Source organism: Netta rufina (genome assembly GCF_964035555.1).
Source record: "Netta rufina genome assembly, chromosome: 11".
In the NCBI taxonomy this organism is placed as follows: Eukaryota; Metazoa; Chordata; class Aves; order Anseriformes; family Anatidae; genus Netta; species Netta rufina.
This window is the reverse complement of record NC_140134.1, coordinates 18636119-18659139: the sequence shown is the minus strand read 5'-3', so window position 1 is coordinate 18659139 and position 23021 is coordinate 18636119. Positions and strand designations below refer to the sequence as shown.

Here is a 23021-nt window from a genome sequence, read left to right as displayed (position 1 = left end):
CAGCGAGAATCTGCCTGCTACTTGCGATATGAAGAGGCTTTTTATTACAGTATCACGTTTGAAAGGGAAAGAGGAAGGATTGTCAGGAACATATCCACTGGGACAATGATGACAGACACTGAGCCTTTATAATCAGAAGCTTTGAAATATGGGTTGCTCTATAAATCATGAAAACTTAGTTCAAGTCAGGTTAATTTGATTCCTTGCAAATTCTGAAGGTTTTTTGAAGTCTCTACATCCACTTACAAAATTATGTGTTGGACAGAGCAGTCCTGGGGGACTGCTCGATTGATTTGTTTTCCTTAGTTTTATCTCTTTATAACTAGTGCTCTTTTTTATTTAATTGAAATACATAATGAGAATTTAATAGAAGTTGGTGCAAACATTTGGGCTTGCAACTTTTTAGGTATTGAGCTTTTTTATTACTCTCATATAAATTACTCTCCTTGAATATCCCATTATTTCCAGCTCTAATTCATTTGTGTACAGACTATAGTACTAATTCTCCTCAAGCACTCCAGAAAGGGCTTTGCATCTAGTGAAGTAAAGTACCTGCCTGACCTTCCCATGAGCATTCTGGGCTTGAATGCCTGATAACTCATCCTTCTTTAAGCTGTTGTTCTAGCACACAAAACTGTTTTCTCTTTGGTTTTCTGAGGTCTGATTAATAACTTGATTTGTACAGCCTGCCTTCTGCAAGAGCTCTCACAATGCTGAATAAAAGTCTTACTCTGAAAATCACCCCAGTAAAATCGAGGGAGAAGGATGAGGGTAAAATAAAATAACAGAAGCAATTTATAAAGTAGTTGAATGGAATTCCAAATAAAAACAATCTTGTTCTTTGCCAGGTCACTTCTCTCTCGCAGTAGAGCAGGTGATTAATGCTCTCAGCCACAAGTCTCCTGGATGTATCACCATGCAGCTGCCTTTCTTAAAGGAAGTTTGCCTAGCAGCTAGAAGTGCTTTGTGTTTACACTTCTCTAGTGCTGATTTGGTATAGAGAAGACTGCAGGTTTCCTGGGAAAACTCTTCTGGGCTGTTCTTCTCATTGATTATATGTGGTAGAATAAGAACTTGATTTGTCCCCTTTCTCTGAAAAGCTCTCCACATACAGTAAACAATATTTTGTGGTTGAGCAAACAGTGGAATAGCCGTAGAAGAAGCAGTCTGAAATTTACTTAAGTTTAAAGATTAATAAGGAAAAAAATATTTCAACAGGAACAGTGACAGACTGGGCAATGGGGTACTTTATGCTTCTGTGAACCCCGAGTACTTCAGTGCTTCAGACGGTAAGTGTGGCCATGTGCTTTTGATGCGTTTACTTTTATATGCTCTGCTCATGTCAGACTTTGGAAAGTGTGAAATTCTTGTAAAGGGATGTAGTAAAACCTCCTTCTCTTTTTATTTAATTAGCACATCCATAGTTAATCCATCATCAATCATATGTAAATGTTACCTGTCTATTGAAACAGAGGGGTTTCAGAAATTTCTCCTGTAGTTTATTCAGCTGAAATGAATTTGGATAGGTTAGTTTTCTTTTCAAAGTATTGTCTACTTATCCGGTGATTTTGTTACTAGAATGAAAGAAGAATTCATGAATTCATCGTCTTTCATGTTTGCCCTTTTAAACCTTTTTCTGACCTACTGGAATAATCTCACTGCTTGATTCTGTGTATTTCTCATGTGGAAAACAATAATGTTTACCAATTAAACAAAAAGTCTCCTCGCTTCCCACCCCCATAAAACTCTTTCCAAATGTGAAAAGTTGTTGGAAAGGGAAAAGGCAATGCTGTGAACTTCCAGCCATATCACATGCAGTAATACTGTGTTAAAATGAGCAGGGATGTTTTATGTAAGCTACGCTTTTAATATCTAGAGTATGGGTATGCCAGTTGTTCTTGGACTGACAAAAAAGTTTTTTAAAGCTAGTTTCAGATTTTAATTCTTTATTTTCCTACTATTTTCTATGGAGATGCAATGTGAATAACATTCTTTGACAAGTTAAAAAGAGAAGCACTTGCTGGAAGTGGCAGCTAATGGGCCCTTTTATTGCTTAGCTAGTAAATTGGAAAGTTTTGCTTAAAAAAAAGTTCTTGTTGCCTCAAAATTAGATTGTTTGCCACTTGTAGCAAAAAATGACTCCTCCCTCATCCTTTATTCCACTTCGAGCAAAGAAACAAAAAGCATCTAATGTGGCCATTGAAAGCTTGAGGGAAATAGTATAAGAAGAGATTCTTGCATAGTCTGCACCATGTTTTGAGAGTGTGGGGGTGCTGGCTGGGAGCTGGCTCGGTACTTTATTACCCAGTAGATGAGATGACAGGTTTGCATGACCGGCAACAAGACTGAGAAAACCCAACAGTGCTTAGTGATTTGGAAGATGGTGCAGATAATTTTCAGCTGGACAATGGAGAAAGTGTCCAGCGCCAAATAAAAACCAAGAGTTAAAGTTGATTTCAGGATGATTAAGTTTTATGGTTCATTAGGATTGTTTGGTTTTAATTTCTTGTTTGTATGCAAGTCTCAGTAAGTCTGCCAGGATTCTGGACCTTGGAAAAATGAAATTTATTTTGCCTGATCTGGAACAAGATTAAATTCCTTAAAACCATTGGGGAAGGAAGAAAAAACAGAAAGCACCACCATCACCACCACCCCCCAAAAAAACCAACAAAACAAACCACCACACTGTTCTTAGAACTGTGTGGGTTTTTTTGTGTGAGTTTTGCTTTCTGTATATCTGTATTATTTTCCTGCACTTCACTATTGCAGGAGAGTATTAGCAGACATATCCTACTGTAGATAATCTCCTTGCCAGTTCCCATGCTGGCTGACCCTGGCCAGTAGCAGGAGCTGAATGACCCCAGAATACCAGTATCCTTGGCTCAGCATCTCCAGAAAGCTTATGGCTATGGGAAGGAGAGCCCTGGAATCCCAGCTTTCTGGCTAAATAAGTTGCTTGGAAAAAAAAAATAAATAAATAAAGGCAGTTAGGTTCCCACTGGAAACCTATTTGCTAAATAATTATTTTTTGCAACATAGAGGTACGAGCATATTTAACAAGCATGTGCCCATACTGTGCAGATTATTTATTTGCGGAGCTCTTCAAGCACAGGAGGAAATCAGAACATAAGAAGAATTTGCTTGAGGCATCAGTGCTGTAGTTTATGGGTTAGTTTGGTGCTGCTGCTTTAGACGTTTTGCCAAAATGATGTTTCCAAAAGCCCCCTGGAGGCTAATGGGTTTAGCTAGAGTGGGAGCTGACTTTCTTTTACCGTTGTTTCTTGGAGCAGCACCATTAGAGTTAAAGATCTGTTGATGTTCATGCTATAATCCTCTATTTTTGCATCCTGTCATTTCACCCATCCCAAGCATGTGACACAACTGTACCCTCCTTTGGTGACTGATGGGCAGCAGCATCAGTGACTACTGAGAGCTCAGATGTCTTCTTGCCTGAGGCAGTCATCCCTCCTAGCAATCACCTTCTGAGGTCTCTCTTCTGCCTCAGATCAAAGACTTGCAGCAGCAGCGAGTTCTGCCTTTACTGGTGCAGCAGTGGGTGTGCAAGTAAGCACAATAGCTTCATGCAAAGAACCTGTTAGATCAGAGAATCTCTTTCCCTTTAGTCATAAAATCAATCAGTTAATAGAGAATACAGCGGATGCTAAACTGGTACAGATGATCGAGTATGTTTGATGCTGCCTTGGAAGAACTAGAAAACTGATGGTACCGAGAATAGCTCAAGCCTCAAGTACTGAATGAAGGTTCTTGCCACCAGCATGTTGTACATTAAAGTTCCTTATTTCTGTTTTTTTATGCTAGTACCATAGTGAGGCCCCTTCAAGTCCATCTACTCATTCCTTTAAGATTTATTTCTATGCCAGATACCTGCCTATCTCTGTATGAGAAAGATTGGAATATATGCACATCCCCTGGCAGTTCTCAGCATTACGTCTGTTGTTGCTTAGAGTAAAACTATTCGGGCTGTTGGTATTGTAAACCCACAAGTGATCCCACCACTTACAGAAATGGAACATGATGGCCTCTTCTCTCTCTCTCCCCACAGTGTATGTTCCAGATGAGTGGGAGGTGCCTCGCGAGAAGATCACCATGTGTCGGGAGCTTGGGCAAGGCTCCTTTGGGATGGTGTATGAGGGGATAGCCAAGGGAGTGGTGAAGGATGAGCCAGAGACCAGGGTGGCCATCAAAACTGTCAATGAGTCTGCAAGCATGCGTGAGAGGATAGAGTTCTTAAATGAGGCCTCAGTAATGAAGGAGTTCAATTGTCACCATGTGGTAAGTTGTGAATATGTAATAAGGCTGTGATTTATATGGCTCTGATGGTTTACTGGCAGGAGATTGCTCAGGGCACGTCTTCACTGACTGAAGTGGGGACTTGGGATTCTAGCTTCAGTTCTGCAGCATTAGGATGTTGTTAAACAGGAGTCAGCGTGAAAACAAGTCTACTTCCAGACCTCTCCCACAGGGTCATGGGTGCTGGGGGCTCCATATCAACATGAATAAACAATTACTGCAGTTCAGTTAGCTGTATTTGTAGCTGAGCATTTGTTTTTCTCCTTGCAGGTTCGGTTGCTTGGTGTTGTTTCTCAGGGCCAGCCTACCCTAGTTATCATGGAGCTGATGACACGTGGGGACCTCAAAAGTTATCTGAGATCGTTGAGGCCAGACACAGAGGTGAGTCATGAGCTGTTGGATGTTTTTTTTCCTTCTGTTAGAATCATCCTGAGCAAATAGACATCGTGTTGGAAGCAGCAGGCAATTAGCCTTTCTTGCCCTCTCCTTAAGATCTAAGAACAAAACATGCTGCTCTGTGATCTACAACACTTTTTTTTTTTTTTTTTAATGAGGTAGTTACTGCAAATAGCCCAGTGTGCTGTACCCCATCTTGTGTTACAGAGTCCTGTTTTCCAGTTTTGAATTAAATCTCTTGCCTAACCTAATTCTTGTCAAGATGTTGAAGAAAAATTGGCTAGTTGAAGCATGCACGTTAGGATAATGATTTCATGTTGTACATCCTTCCTATTTCCTCTGTTGGAAAATAAATACAAATGAGGGCTTTATGATAAAAATCCAGTATCTTTGCTAATATGCATTCTTTAATATGTAGGCCATCAGTCTAACAGCTAAAATTGCCCCATGTGCTATAGGGTCTGAAAGATGACACTTGCCACTGAAATTATAGTAGACTAAGTAGAAAATGAGCCCACAGTTTTCTTTTGCCATTAGATTCATGATCCAGAACTTCTGATATAGTACGTGCAACAGAGAATGTATGCCATATAAACGGAGAACTTGAAAGTAGCAGAGGGCATGATTGGATGTGGAAAATATCCATGCTGATTAAACTATTTAATCTCCTGAGGTATAAGGTATAACATCGTTACACTGAAGTCTTTTCTTGCGTGTATTCCCTAAAATAGAATGGCCTGTTAGAAAAGAGCTATTTAGGAGTTGTTTGTAAACCAGCTTGGTACGGCCGGTTTTTCCCACCAAGCAGGTGCTGCAGTTTACATAATCATGAGTTCGTTTAGCCTGGTTCAAGTCAGACTGAATTGTGATGGTGTGATTTGAAACAAAACAAAAGAAAACGACAAAAAACAAGTAGATTGCAATTTGGTTTAGAAATTATTTATTCATTTCCCCTTACTTGTTTGATCTTCTTAATCTTCCTCAGAATAATCCTGGCCAGACACCTCCAACTCTGAAGAAGATGATTCAAATGGCAGGAGAGATTGCTGACGGGATGGCATACCTCAACGCCAACAAGTTTGTTCACAGAGATCTTGCTGCGAGAAACTGCATGGTGGCAGAAGATTTCACGGTGAAAATTGGAGGTGTGCTTTTTGACTTTTACAGAAATTTAAAAAATCACCCTGAAAAATCAGTATGTTAGAAAGCATTTTAGTTTTTTTGAAAACTGTTTTTAAGATCTTTTAAAACTTAGCTGTAGTTTAAATTTCTGCAGAATGAAATATGTGCCTTATGAAGGCTAGCTGTGATTTAAGACCTGTGACCAGTCAACATTGAATTGAAACTCTTGGAATACCTCTACTTGCTGTCGTTCCAGTGAGGAAATAGAGTAGCATGTGGGCTTAGAAGGAGCTGGTGGAGCAGTGATTTGAGATGCAGATGCTGCAGACATCTGGGTGGATGGCATAGTTAACACTGGTGTGTCATTTGCTTTGCTGTTAATGCGCAAAAATAATTGTACCTTCTGTTTATTGATTCAAGAATAAGAATTGTAGGATTATTTTAAAGCATATCTGATTTGAAAGTGGAATGTAAGGCTTGATTTCAGCTGGATGCTTTCCAGCCTGAACTGGAGCTCTGCTTTCCAGCAAACAGAACCGTTTTTCCTCTGCTCTGCTGTTAGAACACCACTTCTTTTCCCCCTTCACCATCCCTCCAAAATAGTGTCAGATGAGCTTTTTCATACTTCTCTCCAGAGAGTGATTTTAAGCTTTTGGCTGTTTTTGAGTTGTGCATATTAAAATAGTATGTATGGTAACAGCCTTCTGCTCTAGGAAACTAATTCTTTTTCTCTGAGCTTAACTCAGCTATTTTGATGATTTGTGTAAGTAATCTTGTCATTTGGGAGAAAGAAAATATGATTTCATTTTGAGTCAGTTAATTAGGAAATAAGATCTTTGGGGGATTTTGTACATTTTCTGCAGGTTTGGGGAAGTCAGCCTGAATCCCTTCCATTCCACTTTTCCTAATCCAGCATGTTTTTTGTTTTTTAATTCTTTGAACTGGAGATGGTGCATTTCTTCCCTTTAACATGGTACATGGTTATCCCAAAAGCATTTCATGAAATGTGCTGCGCTGCTCTCGTTTATGTGCCTGTATTGAAAATCCCTTCACGTAGAAACAGTTTACGAACATATTGACTGGAGCACGCCAACTCAGCCTGTTTTGATCTCAAAGAAAGAGCTTTACGTTACACTGTCCTGTGCTCACTGTGTATCTGTTTCTTATTTGCATTATGTTTTAGGAGTTTTCCATGTTGTTGGGGCAAAATCTCCCTGGTGTGTGGGAGTGGTGGGATAGTTGTACAAATGGGGCTTTTAGTCATAATCGCTGAGGGTAGCAGTGTCCCTAGCAGACACTAGAATGAGAAGGATCAGCGGTCACTCTCTCCAGCCATAGATGAGTTATAATGACTGTGAGAACCCCTTAGGCTAGAGGAATTGTTAACTTGTCACTCCATTTTTGCAAGAAAAAAAAAAAAGATAAAATGGATATTACCCTAGCCCTTTTGTGTCAGCAGATAGCATTTAATCTTAGTAAGAGATTTGATTCCACGTGATTTGTTAGCTTTTTGTTGGTATCTGAAAATGTAGTTCCTGCTTTAAATTGGCTAGTCCAAGGCCCAACATTTTTGCTTGCGTCAAGCTGATAACATAGGAAAAAACAAACCTGGAACGAGTCTGAGTAACAGGAGATGGGCCTTGTTAGGCACAGGTCTTGCAAATGCTTACGTATTTACAGCTAAGGACACATGTATAGCCAGAAGTGTGGCTTTAATATTGATCTGTATTAGTCATAAATGAATAGCCTCATCCTGTATAGCATTTGAGATAGAAAATTACATCAGAAAAGAGAATTAACTTTCGAGAGAGGAGAAGAGTAAAAGAATCATTTCCCTCAAAATGTAAGGTTCTTTAATTAAAGACAATTTAAGTACTAACAGACATATTTGCACTCCTTAATCTAAAAGAAAAGATAATCATAGAATTTAGAGAATAGATTAGTGAATGATGCGAGCTTCAGAAGACTTAGTTTACTGCAAGGCTTGAACATAGATCCTGGAACTTTTCTTATTAATATATATAAATCATTGAGACTTGATCTGGATCCAGTTCTGACCCAGTGAAATCAGTGGTAAAAATACTTGTTAGTTTCATTGGGAGAGAAGCTAACCAGCCCTACGAAGGCAAGTAAAGGCTCTGCAAAGCAAAATCCTGTGGTAACAGATTGAAGGCTCTTTGCACCAAACTATGATTGTCTGCTGGCTACAGGGGCTTGTAGTAAGGGGAAATGTTCAGTATTTCATTATTTGAGCTCACAAAACTTGTACCTTCTAGATTTTGGCATGACAAGAGATATCTACGAGACAGATTATTACCGTAAAGGAGGGAAAGGTTTGCTGCCAGTCCGCTGGATGTCCCCAGAATCACTGAAAGATGGAGTCTTCACAACGCACTCCGATGTCTGGTAACAAAAAAGGGGCTTTGAAAAACTGTTTTCCCCTTCCTGTTTCTAGCCTCTTCTCTTGTTTTATAGACCTAACTAAGTATACAGCTTCTCCTGTCCCTTCGCAGGTAGCTCTCATTATCCACTGTGAATCATTCTGCTTTATATTGTTTCCGTTGCAAAAATCAAGGGCTTGTGAGTTTAAATTCTGCTCTCAGAGACAGTCTTAAATGGATTTCCAAAGCTGGAGGTGGTGGCGTGTTTCCTGCTGTGGGTTGTAAAATCACTTGTGCAGTGAAAAACATTACCTTCACCTGGAAGAGCAAGTTGTCATTTTTCAAACTGCCCTTCCTCAAGAAAAGCATTAAAAGTTGCCAAGAATATGGAAAGGTTCATAGTGTTGACCTGCTTTTCTATCAAAATCTTCTGTGTAAATAACTCTACTTTGCTGCAGACAGTTTGTGTACACTAGCAGTTTTATTTTTTTCCTTCAGTTCTCCCTTGTGTATATCCTTCTCCATTTGGGGCTTTGTTTGCTTGCTTTATATACCGCAAGATGCAGAAATAGTTTTTTCTGTAAAAGCACATTGCTTAGTGGTTGTATCTGTGAAGTTATTAATAGAGGCATTCAGGAAATTTCAAAATAAACTTCTTAGTAGAAATAATACTCTGGAACATTCCCCTCTCCCTCCCTCCCCCAAACTTTTGCAGAAAGATAGGGAGGACTTGGCAAAAGATGAATATGTACTGGCAAAAGCTCTACTCCGTCTTTTATGGTTTCTCTGCCTTCCTAACAAGATGTTTTTACTGCTGATCTGTTACAGAATTGGCAGCTGATTGCCTCCAAATGCCTAAAAGTCAGTAGGAATGGTATTTTAGTAGTAAACTGCATTTTCTCTAAACAGCTTGAAGATTTTGGAGGAGTCAGTGGACTGCAGTCCACAGCATCCACTTTGAGTTAAAGGTTCCTAAGAGAAATTAAGTAACAAGTGAAAAAGCAAAGCATCAGAATGTTACTTACATCTTTTGCATGTGGCTAATAACTTATTTATGTACCCTGTAATCTTCAAACTTGGAAGGCAATGAAAATAGCCACTTTGAGTTGAAGGGGAAGCCCTGTATCAGCCATTTATCTAACAGCCATGCAAGCATGCTTTCAGCCTTCTCTCTGGGGTAAAAGAATTCTGGAACTAGTAATGGCTTCACAAAGCAGACAAATATGAAATATATGACTAGAAAAATCCCCAGATATAAGCCTGAACTAAAGTGAGGAGCAGGCAGGCCTGCCCATGAGCACCAAACAGTAACATTTAAGTCTAGCCATCCCTTCCAGTCTTTGTTTCAGGACTGTAGTAGGTCTGGTCTTCACCTTCATTGATGTATGGCTGCTGTTCATGCAAGTTCTTCTTTCCACCTGTACCTCTTAAGTGACATTGTTGTTTAAACCTAGCTCAGATTCTAAATGCACACACACAGAAAAAAAAGAGGTGCTAAATCAAGCATCAGTACTAAATTCATACTTGAATTGCTGCAGCAGTTATGCATGTTCTCCCTTCAACAGGATGTGGCACTCATCGGTCATTTAGTCCGAAGCAAGACTGATGAAACAATATTGCAGTTTGTTAGTGGGATAGTCCAACAATCTCTGAGCAAAATATCTTAGCCAGGCTGCAGAAGTCACATAAAGGGAAGTAGCTTTACTAATGATGAGGTTGGAAAACTTACAAAAGAGTTGAATTTTACAATTTTTTACTTTAAAGCATCGAGAGACGAAAAAATGCCTTTTGGACCACAGGCCCATGGATCTCATCAGTATTTAAATTTCTCATTGGAATGGTTTGTGGTCTTGTTAGAAGTGATTTTTTTTTTTTTTTTTTTTTTTTTTAATTTCAGTTCACGTAGGTATGCTACCTTGAGGTACAAAACAACTGGTTCAACTTGAGGAACATGCAAATGTATAGGTGTTCTAAACAGACACCATGTGCTGTGTATCCACAGCTAGAGATGCAGAAATTTGGATCTGAATTTGAAATGTATCTGAGCTCAGTTTATCACTGTCATGAAATTGTGTCTAGTTACTTGATCAGCTTATGGCTAAGAGGATCATTCTGGTTTACTTCTCAATACTTCTGAAGCAGCCACTGTACACTGGAATTGTCTTGAAGGACAGGAAGAATCACCTGAGTCCTTGTATTAGTTCAGGTTTTGAAGTTACTTCGTGAAAACTGTTGTTTGGCTGTTTCAAGGGCCATTTATTTTCTTCATTTAAAAAAAAAAAAATGTAGAGATTTCTTTTCTGTCCTTTTCGCTAGGATATTTTGACATCTGGTTCCGTGTTCTTAGAGATCTGCTTTAGAAGCCAAAACGTCAAAAAGACAAAACTGTGCAAGTGATCAGAGCCCAAGATTTATAAGCTGTAAGGTGAAATGGCAAACTGCAAAAGAGTGTCTGGAGGTTTTTAAGGGTGGAGCTTTATTTTAGCAATTCATTCTTCTATTGCTCTTCAGGCTGAAGAATGAGGTAATTAGATAAGACTGTTGTTGTTGTTGTAGTTAGGGAAGGAGAACATTTTAAAATGAAAGTAATACAGTTCAGGATGAGGGTGTATTTCTATTAATAAGTCTTCAGCATCTTGCATTCTTTCAGAGATAGTATTTGCCTTGAAGGAGCAACATAAGTGCATGCGTTATGATATGCCTAGGAGGTGCACAGAACTTGTTCTCCTTATTCCTGCAGTGATCAAAGTAGCTTCAGAGGCACCAAAACGTTGAGCTGACCCTCCGTCCCTCCCTGTCCTGAAAGGCAAACAACTGCAAGTCTGTTCGTGGCTTCTGGCTTCAGCTGTGAGCCGTTTCAGATACAGTGGATAACTGAAGGATAAAAACCACTCTGCCATAACCAGCTAATAATACCAGGCTCCTGGTTTCACAACAGTACCCTACTGAAACTACATTTCTGTCTCTGAACTTGACTCAGCACTTCAGCCGCAGAAGGCAAGATAGCATCTAGGTTTTTGTTCACACCAGCTCTAAGAGTAGATGCCTGGTCAATGAGGGCAGACAATTGGAGCTGTCTGCTCAATAAACTAATTTTAAATTGAAATATTTTTAGAAAGTGTCAATACTCCCATCCAAACTATCCAATTAGATAACTATGCTTATTTTTATTCATGAGTAATCAATTCCTATTATTAGACCAACTTCTTCTTTCAATCCTGCTGTCCTTTGTAGTTAGTTGGAAAGAGCGAGGAGCTCTGTTTCAAGATGATGGTTGCATACATGTTGCAAAAGGAGTAACTGAGTTTCTCCTTGGGGCTTGAATGTTTTATTGCTGAAGCAGCAAAGGAGGGTCTTTGTACAAGAAGCTGGAGAACATTTGCACTTCTTCTACGTCTTTTTCACAAATTGCTTTCATTGCTTGCTCCTGTATGTTAAATGCCTTGATCCTTACTTTGCACCTTTGACTCAGAATGTGGAAGAAACCAGAGCGAAGTGATAGATGGAAAGTATTACTCAGAGTGTTTTTGTGCCTGGGGGATGGAGGTTGTTTGGTTTGTTTGCTTTTAACGGTGAGGCAGATGAGATACACAGGTGTGGTGGTGTGCATTTGCTGTCCAGCTCTCAGCTGGCTGGAGTGGTAGGGGAAAATGCAGCTTTTAAATCAGATTTGTGTGACTCAAGTATTTCTGATGAAAAGCAGCTTGCAGTGGAATGAAAGCTTAGAGCTCTGCGTTACTGCCTTCTCAGCTGCTGTCAGGAGTACCTGAGAGAGACGTTACATGAAGATTTGGGGTTTAGTTTTTTTAATGTATGGTGTTTTTTTTTCTTGCTATCACCATGGGGGGCTTGTTGAGCTCTCTCTAAACAACTAGCCTCTGCCACTTCTCAACCTGCTTAGAAGGTTGGTAGGACGGTCTCCCTCCCTCCCCTTCCTCCCATCCCTGCATCTTGCCTTTTCCCCTCTCCAGTGCTCTTCCCACCTCCTGAGGTACCCTTAGTCTGAACAAGGCTGTAGTGGCTTTTTTTAACCAATTACTTGCTTATGCTTGTTCTGTGTAGGTCACCGTTGTACCACTGAATGATCGTGATCACGACCAGCTCTGACTTGTAGATTATGTTGTGAAAAACAGAGGTGTAGCATTCCTGGTCTTTACTTCCAGAGTCAGTAGGGAGAGGCCATTCTGAAGAGCATTCAGAACTGGGACCCTGTTTCTCTCCATCGATGAGAGGTGTTTACAGTGAACAGTCTCTGATGTTAGGTCATATGGATATCACCGTAGCTGCGTACTCTTTAGCAACTGGATTTTTTTTGTGAAGGAAAACCCCTGGACACCTCTCTGTTCAGTATCATTTAACAGAAATATTTTTGTAAAGACTGCCTGGCTTTCTAAAGTTCTGATTTGTTTTCCAGGTCTTTTGGTGTTGTACTTTGGGAGATCGCAACGTTAGCGGAGCAGCCGTACCAAGGCATGACCAATGAACAAGTGCTCCGCTTTGTGATGGAAGGAGGTCTGCTGGAAAAACCCGACAACTGTCCCGATATGCTGTAAGTGTCGGCACTTCTCTCTGCTCTCAGTCCACAATTCATTCTTCGTGATCCCTTCAATGTCTGCTTCTGCCCCACCTGCGAGAGGGGCTATGAGGATGTGTCTCTTCTTGTCTCTTCTGCTTCAAGTGAGGTTGTTGAGTATTAAGAGAAAAAAAAAGAGCTTAGGATAAGCTGAAGCGTACCGTGCAGCGACTCTGTGGAATTCAACTTTTCAGTTCAGCGTACAGATACACGAATCCATCGTTCCTTTGTCTGAAGCAGCTTTGGATCTGCCTTTTCAGTCATAGTGTTCATTGCGTTTAGATAAACAAATCTCCCCTGCTAACAGTTTCCTTCCCTGTAAGCAGAGAAAGAGGCACGCAGAAAAACCTTTGTCTACCCCTAGACCCAGTACAAAGCCTTACAGCAGAGGAGTCTGTGGTGCAGCAGGCTTCGGTTTTTAGCTTTACATTGTTGAAATACTTCTGCTGGCTTTTGTGTACAGCAGTTTCAGTTGTTCAGACTTTATTACTTTGATATACTTCCCAAACTGGCTTTTGGGAAGGAAATACTGTGTCTTGCAGTTATTGAAATTTGTTGGAGGCCCACAGAAGGGATACAATCACTTAAGGGCCTCAGCTGCTTGGGATTCTTAGGAAAAGAGCTTTTTTGGCTGGACCGCTGGCTTTGGTTTCAGATGACAGGCAGTGTTGTTTTGTTGTTTGAGGTGGGTGGGTGGTATATGCAGGGGGAGGTGTAGTGCCATGTGATTCCTCAATTTCACATTCTTTCCCTTCCACGATGCTGTGGAGAATTTCTGGCAGTCGGATTGACTGGAGATTGTTTAACATGGTCAGAGCTGTGTAATGGAGGAGGGGGAGCAGCAGGCAGAAAAGGGGGAAAGAACAGGGTGCAGGAAGGGGGCTAGGTAAAGCTGGTCTGCTCCCCGAGCCAGTAGGGAAAAAACTATCTCTACAGTGAGAACAAACTTGGCAAGAGATTGAGCGTTAGAAATTCCCCATTAACCTGGGGCATGTGTGGTATGAACAGGGGGAAGGGAGGGGAGGCACAGTTAGCTTTCAGCAAGGAGCTCCTGCCGCAGCCTGCCCAGCCCGTTCTCCTTCCTCCTCCTCCAAGATAATCCTGTGTGTGCTGGGTGTTACTACAGGATCAGTCCGCTTTGGGGGTAACTGGCTTGAAAACGGGAAGAATTTGGTGAATGTGTGACAGAATGAATCTTTGCACTAGTGTGGAACAGCAAAAGCCTTCGTTTTAAATAAAGAAGCTGTTCACATATTATTTAGTGCCACCAAAACTTTAGTCCGATGTTGCAGAGGGGCAGAATGAAAATACCTGCCTTGGATTTTAGCTGCTTCTCTCCGTCAGAACAAGAAGTAGGGTTCAACTATCCAGTTTAGTGATGTCTCTTGTTAGTGCAATTGTGAAAAACATATCTTGACTTTGTCCAAATGCAGAAAAAAGAAAGAAAAAAGAATTGACTCTAGAAGCCAACCATGACTTGCTTTAGCTCCCGTTCAGCCTTTTTTGCCTTCCTATTAGGACAGGCACCCAAGTCTGCTGGAGTTCACATAGGCTGCTGTACGAATAGCAGAAGGGAGCTCCAGGAATGATCTTTACCTTTGCTCCACGCACATGCGTTTGGCATTCAAAGAACATACTTTACATGATTGTAGTGCTTTCTTTTCCCATGGTCTGTCCTGTTGGCCCAAGATGCTGTAAAGATGCCGTAGCAACCTGAGAGCTGGTGCCAGTCTCGAACCTCACACGTGTTGCTGCTGGCAGGCAGAGACCTGCTCCGTAGGCAGAGTTCCTTCTCCCCTCCCCAGCTGTCTGATAACCTGCTCCTCACCGTGGGACATAGCAAGAATATTACCAAATCTATTGAAAGGTGCAAAGAGCCCTGAAACTGCATTTGGATTTTACCATATATTCCCAGCTTGTTTCAGGCAGCTACTTTTTACTAGTGCTTTACAAAACCTTTTGTAAATGGAAGGGGTCTGTTTTTCTGGAGGTTGCTACAAAGATTCTGTTTAAAGACAAGTTTCTTGCCATGTCTGTGCCAGTGGAAGTTCTTTTTTTTTTCAGATATTGTGTGTTCTCAGTGCTGGAGACTGGCTGGTCTGCAATACTTTGACATTAACTCTCAATATTAACTCAAGATGCCCAGAAAGCCATCTGCCTGCTGCAGGAAGCTCTGTGTGCTTATTGTGCTCAGTATAGCATGAGTGGCAAGCAAGAAGTGGAGCTAGGAACTGCACTCATAAATCTCATGTGGTAGGATACCAATGCAGAGGTACTTTTATTTAAATTAGCCTGACATGCAAACAAGTAAATTGTAATCTTGGGCAGATGGTATCTAATGCAAAGACAAATTTACCTTTCTGAAGAGAGAGGGGAATACACTGACATATCAAACTCTCCAGAACAGGTGGAGTAGGTAGACTGCTGTGGGGAAGCAGAGATGAGAATAGAGAGAAGAATCTTTTTGCAACTGACACCAAATCAACTATTTTTAACCATGCAGATTATGAGAGTGTTGACACAGCCGTGCACACTCCAGCCACTGTACAGTAGCTCTTGTAAGGGCCTCTCATTGCCCCCCCTGCATGACTGCTACGTGGTGCAAGCGGTCTTGGCCGTTCCATCTCTGCTAGGACTGCAATGCTAATAATGCTCGTTAGTGGCTGTGCTTTGCTAACCCCTGCTAGCAGAGTTGTTAGGTGGATCAGAGACCAAGGACACTTGAAGAACTGGAGGGGTTCTGTTCTACAGCTTGGCTGTCCCGGCTGCTCGTGCAGAGGTGGATCGTACGGCACGGCCGTCTTGTGGTTCGCAGAAGTGGTAAATCACTGCACAGTGATTTCGAGAGGCTTTTTACTCTTGCACAGGGTGAAACAAGACTCAGTTTTGTTTATGCTACACCCTCTTGGCATAGCTTGCGTGATTTTACAGACAGAACCATGCAATAAGACAGATGGTTCAATAAGACAGTGCCAGAAGAAGCTTTGCTGTTTTTCTCCTCTTCCCCTGTATGAGGTTGTTTTTGTGTACTGCCATTGTTACATCAGGTGATGGCTGCGTGGCGAGGAGGTTCCAGCTGAAGCTCGCAGACAGTGTGCTCCCATGGGGCTTTTAAAAGTTGTGGAGGCTGGAATTCCTCTCTGGTTTTGAAGTAAAAATTGCTTCCCCCACATGTAGCTGACTAGACTATTTACGTATTGCCGATTTTTCCTTTGTTCCTGGCGCTCGCTTGGTTTGAAACCAGGGTCTGCTATCCAGAGGGAATCCTGGCGTGCAGCAGCAACAGAACAGGGGCCCTTTCTCTGTTCTCCATCAAATCAAGCCTGATGCAAAGCACAAGTGCATGCTCAAATGGAATGCAACTGATACAGTATCTGATACAGGAATCTGCCATTTTCATTTTGTAATGTCTCAGTGCAAAAAGGAGCTCCGTTTCTGCAGCATTCCTTGAGTGCATTAGAGCAGCACTGGTTATCTCCCTGCTCGGGATAAAGCCTGCAACTTCCTTGGGCTCGCTTGCCACCAGCCAGAAACACGCTTTATAGAATACACAGATTATATTAGCAGCCTGTAAATTCTTCCATTGTCTGCTGGAACGTGTTGGGTTTTTTGTTGTGTTTTTGTTTAGTTTAGTTTTGTTTTTGTTGTTTAAGATAATGTAAACAAGGTCTTCAAGCCCACAGAGTTAATAAGGGAAAGAAAAATCCTTTTATGGGAACTCTGTAGGGTTTTTAAATCTGGAATGGCTTAAAAGAAACATCACATGTCCTTGTTTGTGCTGATGTCACATGCATTACTCCACTGCTTGTGGTATCTCCTTAGCATTGCCCTTAGGCCTCAGGGCGCGGTGCCAGCGAATATCCAGTGTTCTTGGCTCCAGCCGAGGCTTCTATTCAGGGACGCAGCAGTCAGCTGGAAAGGAAACAGCAATGAAGTAACAGAAATGGATTTTATGTATTTATGTCTCAAGCTTTCCTTCTCGTTTGTGGGTGAGGGTATAACGCAGTTTTATAGTTTGGCTTCACTTTCGCTATGAAAGACTCCTGAAGGCTCCAAACCAGGCACGAGCTGGGCGCTGTTGGTGTGTCTACGTGCCTGCTACAATGCGGCTTTGAGGACCGGGGCACTTCTCACAGCACAGACGGGTTCCACCAGCTTCTTTTTGGGTGTCACAAGGCCGTGCTCAGGTGGCTGGCTTCTGTTCACGCAAAGTTGTGCCAGCCAAGCACTAAAAGGAATATTTGTGGCTTCAAATGCTTGAGTTAAGATTGCTTTTAGTTTGGTGAGGCGCTCTCAGCAGTGCTTGCATCCCAGTCACAGCAGCTTTCCACCTCTGTGCTGGTCCGTGTCAGCTGAGAACACAGTGCACCCGATGAGGAAATGGAACAGAATTTCCCCAGGAGCAAGTTTCTGGGGGAGGGGATTTCTTTGCTTTGGTTTGTTTCAGGCCAGGGTTCCCAGGCTCTCCAAGCCCTGCTGTGTGCATCGGTGCACAGCAACAGGCATCACAGCCCAGGGCTTTCCAGCACGGTGACAGTCATGTTGCAAGGTTTGTCCTAGAGCAGGGACCCTGGAGAAATTAGGGCCTTAGTCTATGAAGGCCTTAGGTGCTATCAAGAAAAAAAAAAAGTGTTGTTTTTTTAATTAAAAAAATAAAAATTGCACACACTAGTGCGGAGATCCAGTAAACTGCTGCCAGGGCGTAAGGCAGTGAGAGCTGATTAAAGTGAAGAACTGCAATGCCTTGCTTACTTTCTGAACATCCGTGGAAGTTAGGAAAATGGTGGTGCTCTGTAAAATCTAGAAGTTTAGGTGAGTTGGCTCACCTGGCACAGGAGGGCTGGCAGAGGCGGGCACCAGGTGCCCCGGCTTGGCTGCTGGCTAGAGATGGGGTCTTACTGGGACTGCAGATTGCATGGCTGGGAGGTAAGGCAGAAACATGAAGTATTCTCTAGTGTGTTACTTGGAATGAAAGATTTTTCTCGTTCCCTCCAGATTCATTCTTATTCCACCACTGAAAGCAGTAGCTGGGGCCAGCGGTGCCATCCTACACACAGCACACTTCTCTGAGTGCTGTGCACACAGAGGGAGGACTCAGAGAATTAATCTTCCTTTTCATATTGAAATTTGCCATATTTCTTGTGCTGCGTTAACAGAAGGCATCCCAATTCCACCTTCACACAGTGAAATCCTTTCTTGGTGTTGTGTTTAAAGCTCAGGGCGATCTCAGGAATATCCAATTCTGCTGTGTCATGAAAATGCTGTTTTCATTATGAACATATTACTATTTCGTTTTGTGGTTTTGTTTTTACCAGCATGGGACATTGTACAGATCTAATCGTGGATGTGCTTAAACAGATGATCTCACACTCCATAAAACATTATGCATCCCTGGCCATAAATGAAAACAACATAATTTTAAAATAAAAGATTAGAGAATGTTGTTGAGATTTGTAAATGCCTTTTGGGTATTGCAATTAATTTTAATGTTACTTTCTTCTTTCAGGAGAAAGGGACTTTTTTACATTGTGTATTTTCTATTTTAATTTCCTTTCTAGACAGTGTTGATAGAGTAGGGACTGGTTCTTTGAAAAAGATGCTCTGAGAGGCGCTATCAATTTGCTGTGCGATTGGGTAAGTACAGGACGTTTTGGAGGAAAACCAGGGAAACACCAAACTGGGATGAACATCTGCAGTGCTTCTGGATACCAGCTATCCACAAGATGGCTTTATAGGCAAGTGTGTGTGGAAGGGAGTTGAGAAGGTTTAGATAGGAGCTGGAGAAGTAAATCAGTGCTCAGAAAGGTCAGCACGTGTCACAGGGATCTCGGCCTGTAAAACTTGCGTCGCTTCATCTTCCACCAGAACTGAGTGATTTCCTGAGCGCGTGGTCTCGTTCAGTCACGGCTGGTTGCTCCCCAGTCAGGGCTCGTAAAACACCTCAGTAAATGGTTGTGCTCTGTGTTTCCTGTCCAGGTTTGAACTGATGCGCATGTGCTGGCAGTACAACCCGAAAATGAGGCCCTCCTTCCTGGAAATAATCGGGAGCATCAAAGACGAGCTGGATCCAGCGTTCAAAGAGGTCTCCTTCTTCTACAGTGAAGAGAACAAGCCTCCGGATACAGAGGAGCTTGACCTGGAGACTGAAAACATGGAGAGCATTCCTTTAGATCCCTCCTCCACCCTCCAACCCACTGACAAGCACTCAGGACACAAAGCCGAGAACGGCCCAGGCGTGGTGGTCCTTCGGGCCAGCTTCGAGGAGAGACAGCCGTACGCACACATGAACGGGGGACGCAAGAACGAGAGGGCCTTACCGTTGCCCCAGTCTTCGGCCTGCTGATCCTTAGAACCAGAATCTCACAGAAACAAAACACAGAAAAAACACACGTATTGGGGGAAGAAAGAAAGAAAATTACAATATATTCAAAGCCTACTGTACCTCAGTGGATCTTCAGAACTGCCATAGCTGCACTTGGGAGAACCCTTTTTTCAGTAAACAAGTTATCGTTTTTTCTTTTTTCAATATGCAAGCAGATGTTTGTTTCAGTAAAGGACTCCATTCATGGGGCACACAGTTGGCCTTTTAAAACTCTAATGTTAACACTTAATAGCAACAGAAAACTTGAGATCTGATGTCTCTCTCTCTCTTTCTTCTCTCTCTCTCTCTTTCTGTCTCTGTCTTTGCTTCATAATGGGAAACATATCTGCGTGCAAGTTCAACCGTACAGCACTTTTATCAGATCAAAGATATCGCAGGCCAGGTGGCTCCCCAGTACCTTTGCAAGCACCTGCCTAACACTGTAGGTCTTTATTAAAAAACAAAAAAACAAAACAAAAAAACACATACAAAAAAAAAAAAGAAACAAAAAAATAACAAAAACACACACAAAAAAAAACAAAAAAAAAATTTAAAAAGACTGGATTTTTAATGTTGCTCTTTAATCTTTTTAGGAACACGTAAAAGAATAAAAAAGGGCCATCATTCGTCCAAGGTTGTTACCATTTTCAACGCTGCCAAATTTTGCCAAAAAACTGAACTCTGTTTTTTGTTTTTGTTTTTTTTTGTAGGCATGGAAGGAGCACAGTAATCAACTGCTCTGTTTAAAGGAGATCCTGACCAATAAATTCTATTCAATCATACACTGGTATTTAAAATAAAAACAAAAATCAAATTGTCTAGACCTTTTTTCAAAACTGGACAAAATGTGATTTTTTTCTTGCGATGGAGAAGATAAAAGGGATGGGGTAAAGAAACAGCCCTCTCTCCACTCCTGTCCCCATCCCTATGAATTCTGGACAAAACTGGCAGTGGTGAGCTAAACAAACATGTGCATTTTGTACAAAAAAAAAATTCAACTGCACGCCAAAAATGAAACATGAAAAACATGAAAAAAACGGCAGAGATCTCCATCGTTGCAGCCTGCCTTCCTTCACAGGCTTGCAAGGAAAAAACACCTATAAAACAAAAATTGGAGAAGACAAAAAAAAGCAGTAACCGGATTCAAGTATATAATGCTTTGTTGACCTTTTCTCTTTATTATTAAGACTTCTCGAAGGGTCTTGCAGTTCTATGTTAGACCATGGATCATTTGCATACACATTGTCTTTTGTGTCACTTTTATAACTTTTTTACGGTTCAGATACTCATCTATATGTCTGTACAGAAAAAAGCTGCTATTTTTTTTGTTCTTTATCTTTGTGGATTTAATCTATGAAAACCTTCAGGTCTGCCCTCCTTCCCTTCCCTTCCTTCCCACTTCAACAGATTTTCTTATGCTTTGTACTATAGTGTGTAACTTTTACTTCTTCCTTCCCAGTAACTGATACCTTTCATATGATTTGCCATGAACTGTTTAATGCCTTTTTATAAATACATTTCCTCCTTTTTTTTTTTTTTTTTTTTTTTTTCCCCATTAGTTGTTTTACAACATCTTGGCTGTGTGGGTTACAGGGCTTTTGAGGAGGACATGGAGAAAGAAGGGACACCCTGCGTGGAAACACTCCGGCAGCGGTGTGGTGTTTTTAAAACCCGGTTTTCCTTCCTTCCCACTAACCTCTGCCCAGGCAGCATGCGAGTCTGTTACAGTGCAAGGCATGATACAAACTCAGGTCAGAAAAAAGGTTAAATATTTAGTACATTCTTGTTCAGTGTTTATATTCATTGTTGTACAAGGGTCCTCCCCCTCCTTCCCTCCCTGCTTGTTTTGGTTGTGGCACACATCCACCCACCCATCCCCACACACACTCCCCACACAGACAGACAGACACACACCTTTTTTATTTGTTGGGTACAACAGCAGACGCCAGGCTTTTGGGTCACTGATTTTTAAAATGACTCTTTTAACTCTTCCACCCCACGAGCGAGAGCTGTACCGATTGCAGCTGGCGGTGCCGGGTGTTCTTAGGGTGGCCGTTCACCACCTGGCCCCAGCTCTTCGCCTTCCTGCTGAGGAAGCCCTCGTGGAGGATGCCTTGGGCTGCACTTTGCACCCCTGGTCAAAACAAAATAATGCAACAAAACAGCATGCCATTTCCATGGGGCAGGGTGGAAGCACATAGCTGAGGCCAGTGGCTCGGCTAGCAAACAGCTACGTGTTGGCAGCTATGGAAACCTGTACAAGTCCAAGCCTGTTGCTTAAATCATAGACCAAACCTCAGAACAAAAGAAAATGAGTAAGCTTGTTTGTTCAGTTGCAGAAGCCTTGGTGAAAAGGGAAGGAGGGGGCCATCATCAAGTCTATAACCAAGGAGTCGTACCAGTTGCTCATCTTAGTTACAGCATCTAAGCCTTTGTTTAGCACTGATCCAACCAAATGATGGCAGTGAAGAGGTGGTTCTGGGATGGAAATGTTTAAATCTTTTGAGTAAGAACAAAGAATTAAAATATACTGATTGCTAGTTTTGACTGGAGATTTTAAAAAGTTTGTAGTGCTTTTTGCTTGTGTAGTTTAGGTCCCATTATCTTCTCTTGCCTCTGTCCCATAGTTATTTTTCCCTTTTAAAAATGAAAAAGACAAAAAAGTTAATTAAGAAGGTATTCTATGTAGGATTTTTTATTTATTTTTGTGATATCAGTTTAAATCACTGTAGAGATGCCCCATAATAAATTTAAATACTGAGATAAGGGTTTTTGAGTATGACAGGGGGACAGTTTTTGATTTTTTTCAAACATTTATCTACCTCACTCTTATTTTTTTATATGTGTGTATATAAAAAAAATACATCTCACATTTCTCAGCAGCCAATAAATGCCGTTGATACTGGTAACCTCTCACTCCATAAACCACATGCTCTAGGTTCTGGAGGGGAACAGTCACTGCTCATCACAAAGGGTCACTTCAGAATATTTGCCTCAATTCCAAGGAGCTTGGCCTTTTTGGTACCAATTTGTTACTATGAGAGAAAACCACGAGGTGGCTGACTTAAGGTTATTCTAAGAAAACACGAAGCCATTTTAATGTGTTGTCATGGCATGTTTAAATGAGTGGACAAATAGGTGACCTGATATAAGAACTTTAAATTATGAGTATTTGATCAAATTTGTTATAGAAATGATTTGTTTACAATGTTTGCAGGTCCAGAAGAGTTTCTAGAATAAAGGAATGGACTTTCTATTTGTCCTAAGTCATTCCTGCCAGTCTTTCCTCAGATACCACAAGCACCAAGAAGATACTTGGTTGAATCAGCATTCATTTGGCTCATACAGCAAGCATTGCTTTTTTTTTTTCTTTTCTTTTTGACCAAAACAGTGAAAAAACCTGCCCTGGGCTGCCTGATGATATTACTACATCAAGTTTACAGCTTTGGATCTTTGCTGCTTCTGTTTAATGAAAGCACTGATTTTTTTTTTCTTTTTTTCTTCAAAACTAACATTGAATTGATTTTTTTTTTTAATGTGCCAGTAAAACTTCAGTTCCCTTTTCATCCCCCGTTTATATGCTTCGTAACTGTGGATTCTGATGGACCAGCCATCAAATTTTAACTGCCCTCTGACAGCGTGTAACTGGTTTACAGGCACACAGGACTAACACGAGCTTGCCATCAACATGATGTATAATGTTTCTCTTTTTCCAGCTCTGGCAGCTGTTCGTGCAGGTGTTGGTTGTGGTATCTGAATAATGTGGTGCTTGGCTACTTGGAGCTGTACATGGCCTCTTGAATATACAGTCCTGTGGTTAAGTACTACAGGGTTTGTCTTTGGAGGGAGCATTTTTCAAACCCTGAAAAAAAAAAAA

The 23021-nt window shown here is 41.4% G+C and overlaps 1 protein-coding gene across 2 annotated transcripts in view; it reads left to right on the top strand.

Annotated features, from left to right (window-relative positions):
* IGF1R (insulin like growth factor 1 receptor) overlaps positions 1–20731 on the top strand; it is a 169918-nt gene extending 149187 nt beyond the window's left edge. For both annotated transcript variants that reach the window (XM_084293335.1, XM_084293334.1), the window contains exons 15-21: positions 1219–1289; positions 4064–4293; positions 4582–4692; positions 5693–5852; positions 8106–8235; positions 12625–12759; positions 18760–20731. In XM_084293335.1, the coding sequence (XP_084149461.1) occupies positions 1219–1289; positions 4064–4293; positions 4582–4692; positions 5693–5852; positions 8106–8235; positions 12625–12759; positions 18760–19126 (1204 nt within the window). In that variant the 3' untranslated portion in view covers positions 19127–20731. The remainder of the gene's footprint in view (positions 1–1218; positions 1290–4063; positions 4294–4581; positions 4693–5692; positions 5853–8105; positions 8236–12624; positions 12760–18759) is intronic.
* Positions 20732–23021: the final 2290 nt, after the last annotated feature.